At 52.4% G+C, this 22,024-nt stretch overlaps 1 protein-coding gene across 1 annotated transcript in view; it reads right to left on the bottom strand.

Moving 5' to 3' along the window:
* IGF2R (insulin like growth factor 2 receptor) overlaps nt 1–22,024 on the bottom strand; it is a gene marked incomplete at its 5' end in the record, with an annotated part of 109,797 nt that overhangs the window by 51,051 nt on the left and 36,722 nt on the right. Inside the window, 14 exons of the mRNA XM_082668685.1 lie at nt 910–1,078; nt 1,521–1,636; nt 2,308–2,485; nt 2,985–3,132; nt 3,713–3,850; nt 4,916–5,056; nt 6,168–6,308; nt 8,729–8,893; nt 14,214–14,317; nt 15,154–15,328; nt 15,491–15,653; nt 18,199–18,304; nt 20,068–20,197; nt 21,442–21,574. Of these exons, the coding sequence (XP_082524811.1) occupies nt 910–1,078; nt 1,521–1,636; nt 2,308–2,485; nt 2,985–3,132; nt 3,713–3,850; nt 4,916–5,056; nt 6,168–6,308; nt 8,729–8,893; nt 14,214–14,317; nt 15,154–15,328; nt 15,491–15,653; nt 18,199–18,304; nt 20,068–20,197; nt 21,442–21,574 (2,007 nt within the window). The remainder of the gene's footprint in view (nt 1–909; nt 1,079–1,520; nt 1,637–2,307; nt 2,486–2,984; nt 3,133–3,712; nt 3,851–4,915; nt 5,057–6,167; nt 6,309–8,728; nt 8,894–14,213; nt 14,318–15,153; nt 15,329–15,490; nt 15,654–18,198; nt 18,305–20,067; nt 20,198–21,441; nt 21,575–22,024) is intronic.

The raw sequence follows: 22,024 nt of genomic DNA, 5'->3' as shown, positions 1-22,024 counted from the left end.
AGGAAGGACTCAAACCCCGCCCACCTGGCCAGGAGCTTCCGACACCGCACTGCCCACCCCCCGTGTCTCCACCCTCTGGCCGTCTGGGTAGAAGAGCTGAGACGAGAACGCAGAGCCACGTCAGGCCCCTCTGCGCATGTCCACGGAAGACTGTGAAAGCACCCGGTACTGATTTGGAGTTACAAATAAACATGAGCAAGTAGACAACTTCGCAGATACAGAATCTGAGAATAACGAGGACTGACTGCCCTTTGAGGCCGCTGCTCCGACAAAGAGCACGCGCGCGTATGTACACGTGTACACACCACGGGGTGCTCACTCTGAACCACCAGAGAGCGCTCGCCAGCTTCCCTTAAAACACCTCCAAGCTGCCGTGTAACAGAAGCCAGGAAAGTACATTCCCGACATGCTATTTTTAAAGAAGCACACATACATCTTTATTTTAAGATGCACCGTGTGCACGGAGCCCAGGGAAACATACCAGAGCTCCAGCAGTAACTGCATTCCATCGGATGACAAAGTGCAGCTCGCACCCTGGCGAGAGCTAACACTTGGATCTAGTTCATCCACAGCAACTCTACCGAGCAGGTGGCCCCCTAATTAGTCCAGAAGTAAGAGCTTTGGGAAGCAAAAACTCTTCTTTACAGATGTCTGCTGCTCACGCAGAGACACTTCCTCTGCCGAGTACTGTGAGCACAGGAGGTCCCCGACGCCCAGGCTTTTTAAAATTTTAAATCTGAACAATGACTCGAATAGGATCACATCTGTAGGGGGCAGGGGAGTTCACCCCGAGGCCCTCTCCCACTCAGAGGGCTTCTCGTCAGCAGCCAGGCCTGCTTAGATCTGAGAGTCCCGAAACAGGCCCCTCCACCACCAGGTCCTGGGCTCAGGAGGGGACGGCAGACTCACTTGGTCGTTTTGGTACTTCATCTGGCAAGCGGCCGCGTACCGATCGCAGCCCGGCACTGGGTTCAGAGGTCGACACACGTTTATGTAGTACTTCCTCCACGTGCTGTGTGCCCCGGCATTGTCCAGGGCATACCAGTTTCCTCCATGACCAACCTCGGATTTTGCTAGCCTGAAATTTCAAAGGGAAATGCATGCTTTTCAAGCTGACAGATTTCGGTCCTATGATTCACTTCTAAGCAGTTAGAGAAATACTGAAGGAAACGTGCCCCGCCCACCAAACTACCAAAGCCGGCACACCTGTGTTCTCGAACTCACTAAATGCAGCCCCCGGCACACCTGGAACTGGCCCCGCACCTCTGCACCCACAGGCATGGTTTAAATGATGCAGTGAAGACTGAGGTTTTGCTGGGCGAAGACTGGTTGATCTCGCACAGGCTACAGGACCATTAGCAGAATTCCTTCCGCTTAAAGCTCCCACCTCGGTCCTGTACCTAGAGCTAACCTGATTCCCTATCATCGGCTGAGTTACATGCGCACCAGCAGGGTCTAATCGAGCTCAGTCAGCGCTATCTGGACTGGGGCCCGGCCAAGGGCAGGCTGACATGCCTCACCTAGAGAGGTCGTACTGCTCCATCGTGGACGGGTCAGTCACCACACACTCCAGGGGCTCCGCCGGGCAGGCGTAACTGCTGTACCACCGGAAGTTGTAGGTAGAGTTATCTTCTTCCTAATCTCAGGACAAGGACAGACATGGGAGGGGTGGCAGAAAAGAGTAATCATTACACAAAGCCAGCATTTCTAAAAAGACGGGGCACTTTTTTCTAAATAAAAACCACAGGAAAGTTAATTTACTTTGCCCATCCCTCTCATTTTATTAAAAGGAAGATTGCCCAGCAGTAAATTAAGATGGAAACCTATCTTCTGTTAAACGGGAATAAGGGATGGTTTTGATGCTTTTGTGTGTTTTGTACCCAAAACCAACAGTGTCACGGGCTGTGACTGAGGTGTACAGCCCACTGAAGCAACAGCTCAGAAAATGAATACTGCCCGTGTCCTCTGGCAAATCTAAAAGGATTAATTAAAATCATAGGAGATGACGATTTGCCCAGGAAACCAGACTAAAAATAGCTCTCCTTCTAAATAAAGGTCCCAGGACAGGCTCCTGTGTAAGTCCTGAGGAGCCAGACAGCTTGATGGTTTATCCCCAGGGACCATCCCAGCTCCTACGTCACCTGCAACAGAATCTTGTCTCGCTCCAGAGAAGTCACAAGCCCTGTCTTGACCACTTTTTTCTCTTCCCCTGCCTTTACAAGACTGACGTTCTCTCCCTCCTTGCCTGTCGCTCTGCAGACACACACACGGGCACACACATGTGCACACACACAGCACAATTCCTACCTGATATTCAGGGAAACCCACTCCGGCGTCTCGATCACAGAGAAAGGTGAGCAGCGTGGCTCTCGGCGTGTGCCTTTCATTGTTGTAGGGCGTGCCATCTTTGTAATTCAGCTGGATCATCCCGTCATAATACGAAAGCTTAGCGTTACTGCGTCCCAAGTTCCAAGACTTCCCACCACTAAAACAAATAAACAAACATTTCTCAGGAAAGATACCAAGACCAGAAGCTCTGTGATGCTGCGATGCTGAAGGAAGCGCCGGGGACAGCGTAGGGGGTGGCAGTGCCGGGACGGCGGTTAGGACCTCAGCGCAGCGGCGGTGCGAGGGCAATCCCACCCCACACCAGACCCAAATCCACGCTCAGCGCGGCTGGGTTAAGGCACAACTCCCTGGACTAACACACTGAAGGGAGAAGCGTGTACATAAACCCATCCAACAACTGCCAAGTCCCGACTACACAGAAGGGAGGCGCTGCACGAATCCACTCCTGTCCTGCTCCTTCCCTGGGAAACGAAAGCTCCCAGCAGCATCCTCTGGTTTTCAGTCCAGGTCTTCCCAGAGTTTTAACACTCATCATAAAGCAAAGAGGTCAGCAGACAACACACCTACTCCAGAATAAAACACCTGTGAGCACAAGACACCTAACGAAAGACCGGGAACTGGGAACAGTTACTTGCCTTTTTGACACCTGACAGGCTCCCGAGTCCGGCTGGCAGGAGCCCACGGACACCACACCACACACGTTGATGTAAAACTCGTACTTCTCCGTCTCAACTTTGTAGGCACCATTCTTCTTTGTGAGAGGCGACAAGTCAAAAGAAAACCCTAGAAAAGAATCAAGACCATCCCAGGTCAGCGAGACCACAGCGAAGCAGAGCCCCCTCAGCTCCCGGCCTCCAGGAGAAGCTCGCGGCCGGGCCTGCCCAACGGCTGGGACGGGAGCTACCAGGACTGCCATCACCAACACTCTCCCCTTGGAGACGGGTCCCCCATCACCACGCCCCTTCTGCTGCATTCACCGAAGACCCGAGTCAGAGCCCAGAACTCCTGGGTGAATAAACAACCAGTGTGTTCAAAGCGGGACGACCAACGGCCGTGAAAAGTCAACGGTGCTGGGTTTCCTGGCCAGAAATTCATGCGAAAAGCCTTTTCAAACATGATTTACTTCCTGTGCTCCTCAGGTTTTGCGATCAGCAAACCTACCTCGACTTTGAATATGACAGGTTTTTCATTATCTCAGATAAGCCTGAAACACCAGATTTTCAGAGTTTTGGTCAAACAGTATTAACATAATTCTAACACAGATTATCTCTGAAACACTCATAGAAAATGTTAAGAACAAAACAAAAACAAGCTAATAAGCAGGTGCAGGAGAGCCTGCCCCACACGGCGCTCGGACACACACCTGCCTGGGAGTCGAAGACGGTGCAGTTGTCCCCCTCGGTCCTGGACAGCACGCAGGCCGCCGCCGTGTACCACTCAAACTCGTAGAAGCAACCGTTCACCGCAGAAGTTCTCAGCACTGGGGCACTTTCTAAATCACCTGCCGAAGGAGAAGAAGGACCCATCGCTGATCCGGTCTCAAAAAGCTTCCCTTGTTCTAAATACACTCCTACAAATGCCAATCTGACGCCCCTAGAGTGGTCAAACCTTCGGAGACAGAAAGGACAAGGCTGGGGGCCAGGGCTGGGGGGAGTCCGTGTTTAATGGGGACAGAGCTTCAGTTTGGGAGGACGAGAAAGTTCTGGAGATGGATGGTGGTGTAAACATACTTAAGGTACAATGTAAATGTAAGGTGCTTAATTGCCACTGAACTGTGCACTCAAAAATGATTAAAATGGTGAATTGCATGTGACATGTACTTTATCACAATTCCTTTAAAATGATCAATCTTATATTATGTATATTTTACCATTTTTAAAAATTAAAAAAAACTGTCCTGGTCCTTGAACTTATCCCACAGCTGGGAATTTATCCAAAGGAAATTTTCCAACAAGAGGTAGAGAGGATATGTCACAGCACAATCACCAACACTGGAAACATGCTATTAACCCAACAATAGGGAAAATGCTTAAAAATAGTAAAACCAAGCCATTAGCAACAAGGAAGCCCCTAAAAATTATAAACACAACTGTGAAACATAAAAGAGTCTTCACAAAATACTATGTTGTGAGGAACATAAAAATGTGCGGATCTATATAGACCTTGACCCTGAAAAACAAGGTGCATTGTGTGTATCGACGCTGAGATCACAGACAGTGTTTTCAAGCACTTGTGATGTGATGCTCCCCCTTTGGAGGAAGTGCAGCGGCCTCCACATCAGCCTGCACCAGGCCTCAGGAAGAGGAAGCCGTGCCAGGAGCGTAACTCATCTGGAAAGCTGCAGCACAACCCCCCTGGACACCATATGGTTTCTTCATCGCTGCGCTGGGGCTGGGGAGGGGGATCGAGTCCAATGGACCAACACTAATGCTTCTGGAGCCTCGGGGCTCGGCCCGAGCCCGCTCTGCCTCGGCACCCAGGCAGGGGCCGGCGGCAAACCGAAAACTAAAGAATGCGGCTGCCGCTGGGGAAGCCCACGAAGGCGCCACGCGTTTGCAACGTGTACCTGGCTTGCACACGAGTGTTATATTTGTGCTTATTTTCGTGTCGCCACACTCATCGCCATCTGAGTAAGAGAGCTGAATGTGTCCTTTCTCTCTTGTGGGAGAAGAAAGAAATTTGCCCAGATTTTTACTTCCGTCCTTATCTGGAAAAGAGAAAAGAAAAGGGAAAAAAACAGAAGACGTGATTAAAAATGAGAATGACACAGACGAAGAGGTACCAAAAATGAGCCGAGACCCCGCAGGTGTTCGCAGGGTCAGTGGGTTTCTCTTGAGTGACAAGTTTGGCAGGGCAGTGGCAGCCACACTGAGGACCCCAAGGGCACCTTCAAGCTTAGGAGGAAAGTACGAGAGTGAATAAACAACGTCCTCTGAGGGCACAAGAGGCAGAAAGGCAAGAACGCACGTTACACCATCCCGGAAAATAACACTGTTCCCCCATTTGTGGGGCCCTCAGCTCTCCTGAGACACAAGGTCTGTCGAAACCGAGGGGGCAGCATTTGTCCCATGACCAAAGCAGAAACTAATTAAACCTGTGCAGCCAGCCAAAAAACGTGACCTTTTAATTCTTGGTTCAGTTGACTTTTACTGAAGGTCTGTCTCAAGTCCTTCTTAAATGAAGGCAGGGACATGGCTGGACCTGCTTTTAAAAGACACACCACCAATTCTGAATCCTGGGATAATTCCTAAAATCCAACCCGGGTTCACAATCCCTTATCTAATGCTTGTAACAGATTCCAATTACTCCCACTGTCTGTCGTTTTCCAGGTGAGTCTTAAGTGACAAACAACTAATATGCTATCAACACTTACATCCAATTGAGAAGTCGCAACCAACACAGTTACAGCAAAAGGAACCCAAGGGGTCCAGTGCTCTCACACGAGGCTACGAGAGTCCACTGGCCTGAAGCCGTAACACTTGAACAATTCCAGGCAGAAAGGTTGTTAAAAATCAAAATCAGTTCTACACGAGCACTGGCAATGCTCCTCCACAGGGGACGGAGCAGAAAGATAACCAAGTTCCCCCCAGCCGCTTCCTCCTGTTTCCAGTGTGCCCACCTCAGAAGGCTTCAGCCAACTTCAAGATACTCGAATGCACCAGTTCCCTACATTTGAGTCATTAAACTCTTTTCTTCACCATCCTTTATACGCTGAACGCAGAGAAAGGAGGCTGAGATAAACCACAGGAAGAACTTCTAATTCACTCCAACCTGGATGCAGCCGGGCTCCGCGTTACCTAGCACAGGGCACCACTCACCCACAGCGCACACGGCCGCGTCCTCGGGGCAGCCCCTCGCCCGGCCCTTCTGCAAGACCCTGTGGCAGATGTTAATGAAGAAATGCTTCTTTTCTGGTTCCCTCTGGCTGCCATCCACGGCTTCCCAATTCTGTTCCAGTTCTGTAACCGAAAAAAAAAAGAGTCTTCCAGCCACAGGCAGTGATTATTTCTCTGTGAGTCATACCATAAATGGTGATTAAGCGGAAGGTAAAGGCCTGCAGCTCACCAGGCCTGTGGTTGCTAGACGTCAGGCACTCACGTTTCTGGACCCGGCAGGCTGAGGGCACACAAACTCAGCGAGAATCTCAAGCCTGTCTTGAATGTGACAGAAACAAGCCAGCCCCGAACAGCTCCTCAGAAGAGGAGGCTTAAGGGGGGGTGGGGGGGCCGCCAGAGGATTAAACAGCAAAATTCTCCCAAGCCCCAAAGTCTGAAATCAGAAACTGAAAAGCAAAGCCAGACGCCAGCCCAGACTTGAGATGCCACTGGTGACGCATCTGCCTCCAGACCACAGATAAGGCAGACCTGGCCCAGGGCTTCGTGCTCCGTGCCCCCGGAAGATAAACAAGATACGTGGTCCCTTAATTCAAAGGGTTCATGACTCAGTCATGCATGAACAGAAGACAATCCGTGGAAGGTAGAAGGAGCACAGGCTGAGAGCAGACAGCAAGTCAAAGGCGGACCATCCCCAGACAGCCCCCAAAGGCATCACTGGAACCGTGTGGGAAGGACACACAGATAGTGAGGATGCTCCTTCTGCGGCCTGGAGACTGGGGTTTAAAAGGAAAATCCCGCGTCCGTGGTAACACAGTCACTACACACCGGTGTCAATAACCGGGAAGGACTCACGGCCGACCACAACAAACACTGTCCTGAAAGCTTTGGCTGGGCTGGGGAGGGCTGCAGGGCTTCAGGCAGGACGACTTCTTTAAACTGTCAGAGAAGGATGTGAGCTCTCACCTCACAGCTTCCTTAGATATCTGGGTGCAAACGCTACACAAATAACCCGGGTCCCAGAGAACCGGAGAGGTGGCCCCAGTCAGCTGAGTACGAATGCATCTCTGCAACCTCGCAGATCCTACTATCTGAAACCACCACTCAGTTTACTGTAAGAAAATTGGGGGGCGGGAGTGTAACTTGCTCAAGTCAACACACCTGGATGCGGGGCCTCAAACCCATGTCTGACCAGAGGTGAGAGCTCTTCCCACTCGGCAGACAGAAATCCAGCCTCTTGACCAAGGCACAGACTGTAACCACGGCACCAGCCCCAGGGCTCAAAGGTGCTGAACCAGGAAAGCACCGAGACGGTTATTCCCCCCGGGCAATTCGCTGCCCGACAGCATCTATAGTGGGGCTCGTGCTCAAAGGAGAGCGTTCCAGCACCCCACGAAGGAGGAATTCTCCTTCTAATACGATACTTTCCCAGGCAGCTGGGACTCTGAACACGCGAGTAATTGTTCCAATAGTAGCTGGTGACTATGGCTTCAGGCCAGTCTCCCTGTCTTGTGCACTATTCCACTTTACAGAGGCAACTTGCTTCTATCTATGCCCAATTCCAGGGCTGCTAAAAGGGTGAAACTAGAAATCCCCACCTAGATCTGGTTATCCCTGTGGGGTGACCCCACGCTTATTGCTCGGTCTTCTGTGCCCCCTGCTAAATTCCAAGGCCCGAGGGGGCAGGGGTCGTGCTCGCCAGGTTTGCTGCCGTATCCTCAGCACCTCGTCCAGCCCCCGCCAGCAACAAACACTCCGCAAGCCTTGGTTCACGGGACAAATAAATTAACCTCGCTGGGTCGTCACCATGAGCCAGTCCCTGTGACAGGTCCCACATCCCGCCTCCTTTCAGCCTCACAAAAGAATCTGAGGTTGGTCAGGGAATGTAAATCCTGATTTAGAGACAGGAAAGAGGCAGTGAGACGGGGCAGGGGAGACGACACACACCTGTCACCACAGGTGTGCAACCCTCTGGGCCTCACAGTCTCTGTGTTAGGTGGGAACACTGCCTGCTTGAAGGCTGCTGTAAGAGCTTAAACTCTTTTTAATTGAGCTATGACTGACACACGACACTGCCTCGGTTTTAGGTGTACAGTACGAGTCGACGTATGTATACACTGCGCAACGACTGCCTCAGTAAGTGCAGTTAACGACCATCACCACACAGAGGTACCAATTTGCGTGGGGATTTTGACAACTTTTAAGATCTACCCTCTTAGCAACAAAAGTTTAAAAAAAAAATTTTTTTTTCTAATCACAAAGCACAGGGCCTGGCACACAGAAGGCACTTGGCCGTTTTTACTGAACTACGATAAGATGAGCCCAAGATATTCCAAGTAGAAAACGGTAACGCCGACCTCAAGTTCAGATATCTCGCCTCCTGATTCAGTGTCATTTCTGATAATTCATACTGCTCCGTGAGGAGCGGGGAAAGGCCACGATACAGTTAGCTGACAAGGAAAACTGTAACAGCATTTCCAAACGTGCTCGCGGGAAAGAGGCGAGAGAACGTGCGCGAGCACACACGGAGCGGGCGGTGGGCCTACCTGAGTGCCGGGCCAGGGCCGACAGGTCAAAGCGCTGCTTCCCGTCGGAGACGCCACACAGCAGGGCCTCCTTCTCGTCCACGCAGGCGTACTTCGTGTCCCACGTGAAGAAGTAGGAGCAGTCCACCTCCCCGGTGAACACGGGAGCCCCTCTCCCGTTGTTACCTGTGCCGCATCAAAAGGAAGAAAGCACCCATGATGTGACCAAAACCCAGGAACGTCCCAGGAGCAGAGATCGCAAACAGGACACCCGTAGCAGCTGTGCAGGCAAACAAGTTCCGGGCTCAAACCCCAGAGATCAGAGTGGCTTTACTGCGTTTCACACGACCTAAACCCTGCAAGGGCAGGCCTGTGTCCCTTTCATCTTGGTGGGATGGTCTCAAGAGGACAGAAGCCTGTTTTCGGCGGGGTGTGAGCCCCAGGCAGCGGTCAGTCTCTGAGAGGCTCATAAACACCAAGCCAGAACAGGGAGTCACCGAAAGGGGCGCAGAGATCAGGGCTCCAGTTCCAGGAGTGCCACTGGCTTAGTGATGTGCGTGTGAGCAGGACACGCTCCCCAGGACTCGCCCCTAAAATGAGCCTGGAAGAGGGGTAAGGTCTGCAGCCGCTCCCAACTGAAGGGTGCTGAGGTTTAGTAACCTCGCCCCGAGAGGGGCCGGCATCCTGGATCCTGGGGACTCTGGCACGTGTGGGTCTCTGACGCCCCGCTCCAATCAGCCCGAGGGAGCCCCACGGGGTTCTCAACCGTGAGCCCTCCCGGCTCAGCTCCGCTCTGCAAGCCAGGCCTTCATGCGCCGCCCCCACCCCCCGTCCACGTAGCGTGGGCTTCAGCAAACTCTGTTGACTTTTCCCGTACCAGAAATTCTATCCCCTCGCCTTTCCGAGCTAGTGCACTGCTGGCACGACGGTCCGTTTTCCACCCCTTGATGGTTTAATAATCCTCCTCTGGACCTCCTACATGATTTACCTTTCTTGAGGTTTAGGGCCCTGAAGTGCACAATGTTCGAACGGAAATAATATTCTGTACCAAGGGCGAATGCTGTTTCAACTGCAACTTCTATTGAATCTTTAATATTATAAACATCATGATTGTAACACCAGCGACAGCGGCTAAGGCACACGGAGCACAAGCTGAGGCAGGCGCCGTGCGAAGCACTGAGCCCTCCACAGGGGCTGGATGCAGAGAACAGGCTCTGTGTTAGGTACTTCACATACATTCGCGTATCTCAACCGTGAAATCCTACGACACAGGGACGACCTTAGTCCCGTTTTGCAGATTTAGGGGGGCTCAATAATTCGCCTATGGCTTCGTAGCTAGAGGGCAGAGGAGCCAGAAATCAAACCCAGACGGTCTGGCCCCGGAGCCAGACTCATAACCGCAAGGCAAGACTTCCCTGCGCTACTGTGTGTCTTTGGTTTGTTGGGTTTTTTTTTTAGTAAGTCCTCTAAGCCATTCTCTTTTAAGAACCAGCGCTCCCAACTTCCCTTCCGACAGCTCCCGCTCTAGCTGGGGGTCCGCCGTGCCCTCCACCGAGGGAGCAGGGAAGCTGCTTCGCCTCTTTCCCACATGCTCCCCACCCGTCTGCCCCTTCAAGGTTTACGTACAGTTTAGTCCCACTGGATTGGTATTTCACTGTTCAGAAAAGATCTGTGTTTCCTGAAAACTTGATGCACTCACAGTGTTTTTCTTTTACCAGATAAGTTTACAGACGATTAAATGATACTATGAATGGTTCCAGGGTCCATTCCTACTAAGGAGCTAGATTTGCATCTGAAACTTACTAATGATCTGCTGGGAGAGCCCATTTTAAATAAAATTTAAATAACCACTGGCATGCACCCGACCTGCATTCTTATTTAATTCCTCCAAGAATTTGAGGAGAATAGTAAAGGAAGACTCCCCACTACCAAACCACGCTGTTTATTTAAACACAACGGCCTTGCCATCAGGACCGCTAAGCCCTACGGTTTCCAGCCACCAGCAGGATGAGGATGACTTTCTGTAATCTCTCCATCAATCTCATCCCTGAAAGCTTCCTGGCTCTCCAGGCTCCAGCACATCCCCCAGCACACCCTTTACGTGGCCTGGCGGTACGTGGATTCTGCACCAGCTGAAGGCAAAAAGTGGACCCTCCCAGTGAAACCCAGCTCTGGCCTGAGCAGCAGGCGGCTGCCCCATCCCCCCACCGCTCTGGGACAGAAACCCGTGCTGCCTGCTCACCAAACCGGTTTATCTTTCCCTCTAGGCCCACGGCTAAACTGCACTTCCCGCCTCACTGCCTCTGAGGTTGGGCCATGCCTCTTAGTTCTGGTCCATTAAGAAAACAACTGCTGTTCCCATTCTGCAGAGTCCTTGGAAGCCATGCCCACAGACGGCAGCAACACGAGGTGGAAAATGCAAAGGTCCCCACACGACCACGTGGAGCACAGCCCCCTAAGGCCTGAACGGAATTAAAGAAAATAAGTCTTCAGCGTGATCATGAGTCACCTGAATCTGTGGACAGTTTTTACTGGCCTATGCTAACACACCGCACTCCTCCCCGCAAAACGGTCTAATGTCCTTATGTGACGGGATCACCAATGATCAGGTATCACATTACATCCAACTAGATATAAGTTATTGAAACAAATGGTAAAATATATATATTACGGACAAAAAAATAAACTTATGCACCTCTGTGTCCTGAAATGCATGAAACCCTAGATTCAGAAGCATAAATAATTCCTGTAAACCACATTTCATAATATTCCATAGCCAATCAACACCCAATTCAACATGCAAAAATACATAATTACCAGTAAACACAGAATCCACCAAGGGGTTTTCTCTAAAAACTCTAAATTTAAATTCAAACAAGGTAATAATGGAATAGTTTTAGCATACACAGAGCATAGTACCTACAGTTGGCTCCAAATCACAGAGCTGGAAGGAGTCTTAAATATTTCATAATCCAGCTCCAGCCTGAGAGGAGGCTCAAAAACACCTAAAGTCTCTGGATCTGGTCTCCGCGTCACGATCACCATGACATGAGTCTTCAGGATTAAGGCACTGCCATTAGTTTTGTCAGGTCTGATCATGGCACTGAGGTTACGTGAAGGGACGTCCTTTCCTGCAGTCTGGGTGGAGTGTTACGATCCACTGGCGACGTGACAGAGCATATAAACGTGAGGCAAGTTTGGTGAAACATTAACAGCTGTTAAGCCTGAGTGGTGGGTGTGCAGGTTTTCACTATAATGTTCTTTCTACTTATACATTCGAAAACGTGTATGACAAAAAGGAATAAAGGAAAAACAAATGGCCTCTCCTATTTGTTTCCCGTCTCAGCCCCCTTGGGCTCTACCTTCCTGGCACGACTCCTGGATGTCCATCCCTCTTCCCTGGGAGCCCCTGACCACGGGCCCTTCTCAACATCCTCCTCGTCTGCTGGGATCTTTCTGGATCATTAGTCCATCCTCCCAACATGCCCAAATGAGATCAGCGCATTCCCAAAGATCGCGGCCAAGTCATTTATAAAAAGTGCGGACAGAACAGGGCCAAAGGAGGTAGCGACAGGACAGAGGGAGCCTCGGCCCACACAAGTCACCCACCGCAGAGCAGCCCAGCAGCAGGGGAGTCTGGGAGACCCGGGCAGCCCGAGTGCCTGAGGGTCTGGGGACTTGGGATAAGAAGGAGGCTGCATTTCCCAAGGGCCTGGAGTAGAAGGGGTGGACTTTGGAGAGGGTCTCCTACGAGCCTGGAAGAGGTGAGGATGACGGAAGAAAGATGGAGAATCTGGGGAAGGCAGGGCGGGCATTCAAACCAAAGGGAGATGGATCCAAAGGCCACGTCCAAGCCAGATGCATGGCCACCCCTGCTTAGTCCCTTCACGCTGATTTCTAGATAAAGTCCAACTCCTCTGCAGGACACACAAGCTTTTCACAACGTTGCTCCACCCCCTTCTTTAGCCATGGCTTGGACACCCAGCTCTGACCTGCTCACGGCTACCCAAATTCCCGCCTCTGCATGAGCTGTTTGTTCCTCCTGCCACAAAGACCAGCCCCCATGGCCACCCGGCTTCTGCGCCCAGCTTGCCCCTAACTGTCCTGCAGGGCTCCCTCACCCAGCACCTCCTCTTAACTGCCTCGGTCCTCGGGGGCAGCCAGACCCCAGACCCCTGACCTCAGGGCCTCCCTCTGGATAAAGGCCCAGGTGACAGACCTTGCCAGGCACCCGCAGCCTGCCCGCGTCCCCTGCACTACGTCATCACCGTCCTCATCTCTCTCTCTGCTGCTGGCGTGTAAATGCCCGGGGAGCTCTCAGCCATCACGGCATCCCTAGGCTTCGCAGGGTCTGAGCAAACAGGTACTAATATAATGTGTTCAACGCATCAACTGAGAACATGCCTCCAACGTAAGCTCAGAGCGCACGTGGCAGGGGTAGGGGGCTGACAGGCGACAGTGGGCTGAGAACAACGGTGACGATGGCCAGCGGCGCCAGGAGTCAAGGGGTGTCCTGCTGTGAGGTCTCCCTCCTGCTTCAGCCCAGGTGATTCTCTGCCGACTCTCCGGGCGGGTTACCAGCGCTCGGCGGTGGTCACCACCCCTCCTGCCTGCCTCCACCACCAGACCTGCTTCTGGAGCACGGCTCCCGTCACGCACAGCTGCCTCCCCCAGGCCCTGCAGTGAGTCACGGAGGAACCTGCCCCGTGACCAGATGGTTAAGAGCTCTACCATAGAAACACACAAAACAAACAGTGAGGGGCCAGGAGACCCTCAGGGGTGGGGCAGCCGTGCGAGACTGTGCCGGCTTGCGGACGGGGCCAGACCCAGGCGGCTCCCAGACCGGAGCTCTGTGCAGGGGCTCAGCCGGCTTGCAAGGCACCTGGGGTCACGGCTTGGGGGTCCACTGACTGGACGGCTCTCTCAAGATGGTGGGATCCCATCACCTCTCAAGAGATGCAAACTGTGTTCAGAATCTCTGAGATACGGACGGCAGTGCGGCTCTGTGAAATGCCAGTGCCACTGTGATGTCAAGGTAGCTTCTCCGAGTCACTCAGAAAAACCAAACATTCCACTTAAAGTTGCCCTGGGGTCTCTCGAGATCCCCAAATCCCACCTCTACAGCAGGGCCACCATTTGCAAAAAGGGTCACCTAGAAACTCAGTTCCTAAAAGAAGAGTTGTTTAGTGACAAGCCATCAGAAGGTGGTGAGTAAACCCAGACTGCCGGCTTTGAGCGCACTCCGGGAGAGCCAGCATTCAGGACAGAGAGGCTTTCCCAGCGAGCCTGACGCTGGGCCCAGTCCCCACACAAACAGAAAACGGAAACAAGACGTGTGTGTCAGGCGTCGGCAGGGCGGGGTGGGGTACTCCTACCCGCTACGACAGAGGGGGCCTCAAAGGGGCCACGTCTGCAGGAGGACGTCTGAGCACCCCACTCAGCGCTCCACGTTTCCACGGAGCCCGCCCACCCGCGCAGGGACGCGGCTGACCCAGGGCGCACTCACCCGCGGTCTGATTGCACGCGAAGTTGATGACGCTCATCCGCTGGAAGCCGGAGCTGCACGTGTCGCCCCCGAAATATACCAAGGTGAGGTCTCCGTCTGAGTACCTAGGTTTTTGTGATACACACACGCACGTGTTTGGTAGAACCAAGAAAGAAACTTGAATCCTTAAACATTTCTACAGTGAGCCTTCGCATACCATCCACAGAGCAGCAGCGACACAAAACAGCGAGCCCTCTCGCAGGCTGGGGAAGAACCGTCTACAGGAGAGGAGTTCCAAATGGACGGGCTTCTCGTCCTCTTACTTCAAAGGAATAACTGGCTGGGAAAAGGCACTGAAGGTTTTGCTAGGACCATGAGGCCTCTTCTGCTCTCATTTTCGGATTTGGTACAAGATAAGTAACGCCCAAGAAGACACAGCTTTTCCAGCAGCTGCCATGAAGTCTGACCTGAGGGATCCTGGTCCCTCAGGTCAGAGAAACTACATTCTGATAAAGCTTTTGTGAAGGTAGCTACCGAGGGAAGGGTCACGAGAATTGTGATGAATGCGTTTTCCTAGTTGTTCAACGCTTGTGTGTGATGCCAATGGTGTTTCAGATTCTCAAACCACCAGAGAAAAATCAAAACTCCTCGGAAACGTAAATTGTAACATACAAAAGCCATATCAACTAATGAAATAGCTTTCCTACAGTACGGTTCCCTGCAAACAACAGATTATAAAGCGAAACCACATTAACAGAAGCATTCTTACTGTAAAGCCAGGAAAAGCATCCACTGGTCAGGGACAAACGGCACCTGCCTGACTCATGCAGGAAAATCATGCCAGCTTAACTGATTTCCCTGTGCTCTGCGGAAGGTGGAAGGAGGAGGAAGGCGGGGGAGTATGTTACGTTCCACAGGAACACGCGCGATGCACCGGAAGTTACGTGGAGGCCGTACGCACCGAAGGGTTTGGCCCTGGAGCTTCCCTGCCACTTTGACTTGAGTGGAATCTGACTTCTTCACTTGGCAAACCGCAGCATCCTTCTTGTCACAGATGTGTGCTTCAGTTCCTCCACAGACATTCAAATAAAAAACATATTCCTCCCCCTCTGCGGTATAGTACGAGGAGTTTGAAGCTAAGGAAAAGGGAATAAACAAGAAGAGGCCCTGTTACGCACACAGGTGTGGGTGGCAAAGTGACAGCATCAAACTCGAAACGCCCACCCCAGGGCAGGGGGAGCTCGGCCCCTGGGCTCTCATTCCCTCTCCCACTTCCCGGCCCCCAGGCACCCACTCACCTCCGAGCTGGCTGAGCGGCTGGAGGTCAATGGCGACGTCGTGCTGCTCGCTGCTCAGAGAGCAGTTCCCACTTTCCAGGTAATCCCTGTGGCAGGCGTACTCAGTGATCCACTCGATTTCAAAGCGGCAGTGGGATTTCGCCGTGAGCTTGGGAAGGGTGCCCTATCGTGGACGGGGTGAAAGGAATCAAATTAATTCTTTTCATGAAGCTTAAATGCAGATGTTTCTGTGCTGCTGAAAAGCCAAAGGTATGTTACTGGGGTTTGACATTTTTCTGTTCTTTTGTCTGCCTTACAACGACTGCATTTCCTTGAAACCCTTCCAGTCCCTTCCAGAGTCACGCGCAAGCGTCAGCCTGTGAGCCCGCCCTGAACGCGGTATCACCCACCCACCACGCCCCTGGCAAGCAGTCATGACGTGTGAAGGGCCTGTGGTCCGTGCACTCCTTTCAATCACAGGTGCCGCTGAGCCTGTGCCAGATGGACCCCCCCCCGCCCCTGCCCGCTGGGTGGACATCACTGAGCCTGCATGCATCTGGGGAGATGGTCCCTAACCCCTTTCCACGGGAACGTCCATGGCTCTAGGGCACACTTCACCTGTATTCACATCTGTTCCTGCCCCTGGGTGAAGCCAGGGTATCGCCCACCACACACCCGGCTTCTGGGAAGGATGCCACGAAGTCACTGTTCACCGGGGGGCGGTGTCATCTTTCTAACCTTCCCTGGGAGAAACGTCTCCCTGGCCTTAGCATCAGGAGTAGCTGTGCTGATTCCAGGCCCCTCACTCTGCAAGCGTCTAAGCACCTGCTACGTGCCAGGCACGGGACTAAGCGCCGGGTTTCCCGTCACATGATTAGTGAGGTGCGGAGCTGCAGTCCAGCCCCGACTACTGACTCAGAATCTACGCGTTAAGCCCTTGGCTCAGAGCAGTCAGACATACATACAGCGATGTGGACCAAGTGCTGAGTGAGAGAAGCTGGACACCACGTGCTGTGCGACTCCACTTGTGTGGGATGTCAGGAAAGGCGAGACAGAAAGGTGGTCCCCAGCTGCCGGGGCTGGGGGAGCAGGGGAGTGATGGCAACTGGGCAGCAGGCTTCTCTGGGGTAATGGAAAAGTTCTAACACGGACCGTGGCGCTGACTGTGCAATTTTGTTAGTACACTACTAACCGTTAAATTGTACTTAAAACAGGTGTATTTTTATAGTACATAAATTCAATAAAACTCTTCTAAAAAGATCTGTGTGGCAAGGTGAATGTTTACTCAAGTTCCGGCTCCTAGAAGCATTCAATGAGCCAGTGGAAATTCTTCAGTAAACCTTCAAGTATTAAGGGGTCCAAGCCCACGTCACCCGAGTTCTACCCAGGGAACAGTCAGGCTGGAAACAGAACCCTCAGCTCCACTGATAGCCCACCAGCCCAACGGCCTCACATCCCATGGAGAACAGAGGGGAACTCTCCATTCTCTCCCTCGTGATAGTGTGAAATGATTTCTCACTGAATGCAGCACAAGTAAGAAAGGGAAACACTGAAACCACTGCCGGCTTAGAACATCTCATCAGGCTCAAAAGATTTTGATTCACATCTGTAGGATGGATAGTATAAATAAACAGTCCTCAATATCACGTTCAGGACTAACGCTGATTACTGGTCAGTCAGGTCTCTGCTGAGCGGACATCACGCGACCCTAGAAGTCTGGGGACAACGAATGGAAAGCTGGCTGGACTGCACTTCTGTCTCCATACACGCCCCCCTACACACACACACACACACACACACACACACACACACGCACACACACACGCACACGCACACAACAGGCCAGTTGCCTGCCAGAAACCAGAGCAAATTCCATGTTTGTTTGGGGGGAGGGGAGGACATTCTTTGGCAAAAGAATTCAGTTCCTCCTACTTCATTCTACAAGGAGAAGGCAGAAATAAATTGGAGGAAAGCCCTACCCTTCCTTCCTCCCTGGGGATGTCTCCCCTCATCTGCACCGCATCTGCAAAGACACTTAAGCAGCAGTGGACCGGTGAGACACCACTGGGCACGGGGCCCAAGGACACCCCAGACGCAGGCCCTACCCTCAAGGAGTTTACAACCGCACTCGAATTGAGTAAACAGCCAGAGGACAGGGTGGTCAACTGCCTGGGAGAGTGTGGGGGGGCAGGGCGGAGGCGGGCAGGCGACGGGGTGACACGCTCCACTCTGAGTTGGCAGGAACCTCCCCCCTTCTGGCTCTAATTCTCCTACACTGGTACCCACCCCCGGAACCTCAGCCGCTGGCCCGAGCCATTTCTGCCAGGTCTACATGCCATCTGTACTACTCCCTTCTCACTATGTTGCTATAAACCAATTAGCTATTTTTACCGTGCCTCATCTGAAGCACTAACAGACGTGAAATCACAGGTTTAGGATGATACGTACGGTCTTTTCAAATATTCATTCCAACCAGCATCGCTCTACAATTTTTTTAAATCCGTCTATGAAACACTTAACACCGCACTCGAACCCTGAACAAAACACCATTCTCTTAGCATAGACACCCCCCGGATCGCTGAGAAACAGCAAACAGCAAGCCAAGCACGTGCGTCCGAGTCAGTCCCGGGAAGCATGGCTGCCACCTCCACGGAGGCATCTGTCCTGCACCAGCCCCACCCTGACTTGTGCTCACGCCACTGGGGCGTCCTCTCAGACAAGCCACTCACCTCTCTGCGCTCCGACGGGCAGACGAACGTGATAGTCACTGCTGGGCTGTGACCCTCACAGAAGTCTGGGTGAGCTGCCCCTTCTTTCACATAACTCAGGACAAGCCTGGAGGACACACGTCGAGAAAAGAGGGTTAGGGTTACGAGAGTACAAATTACATTCCAATTAGTCTGCTGCCCTGAGCCGTCAGCTCAAGCATCTGTTCTCCCTTTCCCCACGTGTGCAGAAAGGGAGACCAGAAGCTTACGCTGTGAAAGGAGCCATAGTACGAAGTCAGTTAAATTTATTTCCATTTGGGAAAAAAAAAATTTTTTTAAGTAAACTTCAATGAGTGCTTTAAAAAAATAAGTAGAACAACCAACATATAAACTTAAATACTAAGAAAAGCTGTTTGAGTACAACAAAAAAGATTATAAACAATCTAACAAAACAAAACAAACACCGCCCGGCCGGCCAATTGCATTTCAGCCCGCAAGGCTACACAACCACTTCTTCTCTAAACGACCACTTCTCAGTGGAAGCGGAAGATCTTTTTTTTTTAAGCCTGAAGACAGCCCAGCGTGCTGGCGACACGGCCTCCCGCGGCCAGGCAGAGCCGGAACCGCCCATGGGGGTGCTGGCCTAGCTGTGGGTTGTGGCCACAGTTCCCGGTGCACCGGCCACAGGACCACCGAAAACAGATGACCTTCCTTTCCTCTGAATACACGCTCAGGCTTTCGCTCGACGCCCACGCTTTCCGAATTCGTCTCTAGCCCTCCCAGTAGGGAAAGACACCCATTTATCACTTAGGACGGTGCGACAGGCTGAACTGTGTCCCCTCAAACTTCGTATGTTGAAGCCCTAACCCCCAGGACCTCAGGATGTGACCGTATTTGGAAACGGGGCCTTGGAAGAGGTGATTAAGTTGAGTTCGCTGCTGTGGGCCCTAATCGGACAGTATGGGTGTCCTTATAAGGAGAGGAGATCAGGACACAGACACACAGAGGAGAGGCTGTGAGGGGACGCAGGAGGTGGCTGTCTACGAGCCGAGAGGAAAGGTCTCAGAAGGACCCGCTGACAGCTCGGCCTCCGGAACTGAGAGGAAACAAACTTCTGCTGCTGGAGCCGCACAGTCTGCGGCACCGCCGTGGCCGCTCTGGCAAACGAATTCAGACGCACGTACAGGAACCTCCCAGACGTTTTTAAATTTAGGTTATGCCCCAGCTCTCCCTGGGGACAGAAGTGTGATCTACTGCACACGGTGACACACCACTAGTTCCAGACTAGAGCAGGTGCAGCGAGGCGTCTACCAAAGGCTCCTGGAACAGGGAGAAAATCAAAGTCCTCGATCCAAGTTCAGGATGTGGCCACGTGTGACACACTGGAGAAAAACCTCTCCCCACCGAGAGAGGTACAAACGCATGAGAAAAATGTGTGTAAACAACACAGCTTATCAGGAGAAATGAAACATCCCCACCGGGAACTAAGGAGCGCCCCCTCGTCCCAGTCGGGAAGCAAACTCTGCACCCAGAAGGGCGGTGGCAAAGCGGCCCTCCTGTCACTCGCCTCCAGGACGGTGTTTTTTAAAGAACAGATAAAACCACGGACGTAAAACCAACGTCACAGGTGACAAAGCAAGGGAGATACCCAAACACACCTTAAGGTAGGCGTGACTTCATGAAGTGGATACCCGTATGGACATGGGCTGGATCCTGATACACATTTTCCTGCCTAAGTCACCAAGCCTACGTGACTCAAGCAACGACCGCTAACTTTACAAGCCTATGCGAAGTAGTAACTCTGCAAGCCCTGCTGAAAAGGGATATTCTTGCAGCTCCCTGAAAAGCCAGGCTCTTGCTGAAGATTACACATGCCACCAGCAGACCGACCTGTCATCGCTCATGAGCTTCAGTCCCTCCTTGGGCCGGCCGACGTCGAATGCCCGGTCCCCTCTCACCAGGCAGGCGGCAGTGCCGGTGGGACAGGAACGCACCTCCGGACTCGTGGCCCGTAGCACCTCTGTAAAATGTGTGACATTGAATCAGAGAATGTGTCAAGTGTAGCAATCACACTTAACCTTAGGTCCAGGGTCCCTTGAAAAAATTATCAAATTTTTTTAAGTCTCCATAAGTGATATAAGGTAGCAGAGGTCTGGAAACCCAGAAGAGTAGGATCCCATCCCATCCCGAGACCCTGGGCAAGCCAACGACCAATCTGAAAGTGGAAAATGGGAACAGCTTTCCTGCCCTGCAGGGCAGCCGGGAAGTGAGGGCGAAACAATGTAAGATGCTCACTCTGTACCTGGTACATAAGAGGTGCCGATAAACAGGGACTAAGGTGCTACTGGTAGTTAAGGGACACAGCCCTTCTCCTAGAGCTACAGGAACCTTAGAATCACCTACAGACAAGAAAAGGCAGGGTCTCCGTGGAGTGGACTGGTGGAAGGATGAGTAGATTCATGGAAACAACCTATGGACAGTTCTGGGTTCGAATCTTAGATCCACTCCTTTCTGTCTCTATAACTTTGGTCAAACTGCAGACGGATCCAATTGTCAGGGCGCTACCTCACCAGTCCGGGGGAGGAGTAAAGAAAAGAACAAACTAGATGTGCCTGGGATAACAGCCAGACAGTACAGCCTGCCGGCAGCAATACCACAATGACTACAGCTGTGTTTCTCTTTAGGCTGCGTTACTTTTATCGTCACCTGCCACCTTACACGTTACAGGGGGTTTACTGTGCATCTTCTCCAAGAATGCAGGAACCTCCACGTGCTCAGTGCTGCAGCTCAGCGCCTAAATTAGAGGCCACCACGTAACAGGGGCCCTAAAATAGTTCTGCCGTGGATGGGTAAATATCACCCAGCCTGGGCTCTACCTAGTTCAAGTCTTATAGCACTCATCGAGGGCAGGGTTTCCATGTCTCCTCTGCCCCGGCAGCTCTCAGCACCCCCAGTACCCAAATCAGCCAATTCTCCCCTCATCGTGAGAAGGAAGGTTTACTTGAGAATCCTGAAACCCAAAGCATCCGGCAGACAGAACATGTTGGCATGGCCAATGGTCAGAATGGACTTTGCGATGGCATCAGAATTTCCTGGGGGCAAAGGGGAAGGGTTGTGCAGAGAGCATCTTTGGGGACAAGCTTTCTTAGAGGGCCCAATCAGCGACAGGGTTATCCACAAAGGAGTACGGTGCAGGGGCAAAAATACTGAAGCCTCCAGAGAAATCCTTCACCATCCCCACCCACAACGCCCCCGGACTCAGACCTATGTCTCTGCAAACATTGATGAACAGAGAAGTGTCCAGGTCAGAGTCGTCCACCAAATAAGCACCGCTGATCTTGATCAGTGGGTTTAAATCATGCTTCTTCAGCTCTCTGTCAAACACGTAGCACGGCACCTAGGAGAGACAGGAGAGAACACAAGTCTTTGACACACACCTTCCTGGGGGCTGGGGGCTCAGCAAAGCCTATGCCCCACATCATGGGACACCAGTCTCCACGCCGTGAGGTTCCCCGATGACAGCAAAGCCAAGGCCGACAGGGCTCCGGTTGCTTCTGCCCACCTGTTCCCTCCCAGCCGCTCCATCCCCGTCCCCCCTTGGCGTGCTGTCCTGCTGCCGCCTCTCACGCACGTCATCCCGTCCCTACACCCCCACGGCCACCACGCCGCAGCCCTGCAACCAGCGCAGACGTTCCCGCCTGCCCACCCTCACTGTCCTCTCTCCCTCTCCGTCACCCTCTGCTGGACGCAGCCACTACCCACTCTGACCTCACTACCACTCTCGGCCTTCCCCCCCGGCCTCACGCCAATGGCCTTCCCCTGCCCGAAACTCTTTCTTCACTTGGCT

The sequence above is a fragment of the Grampus griseus genome (genome assembly GCF_964374135.1).
Source record: "Grampus griseus genome assembly, chromosome: 13".
Lineage (NCBI taxonomy): Eukaryota > Metazoa > Chordata > Mammalia > Artiodactyla > Delphinidae > Grampus > Grampus griseus.
The sequence above is the reverse complement of the archived record's forward strand: the minus strand, read 5'-3'. Positions and strand labels throughout refer to the sequence as shown.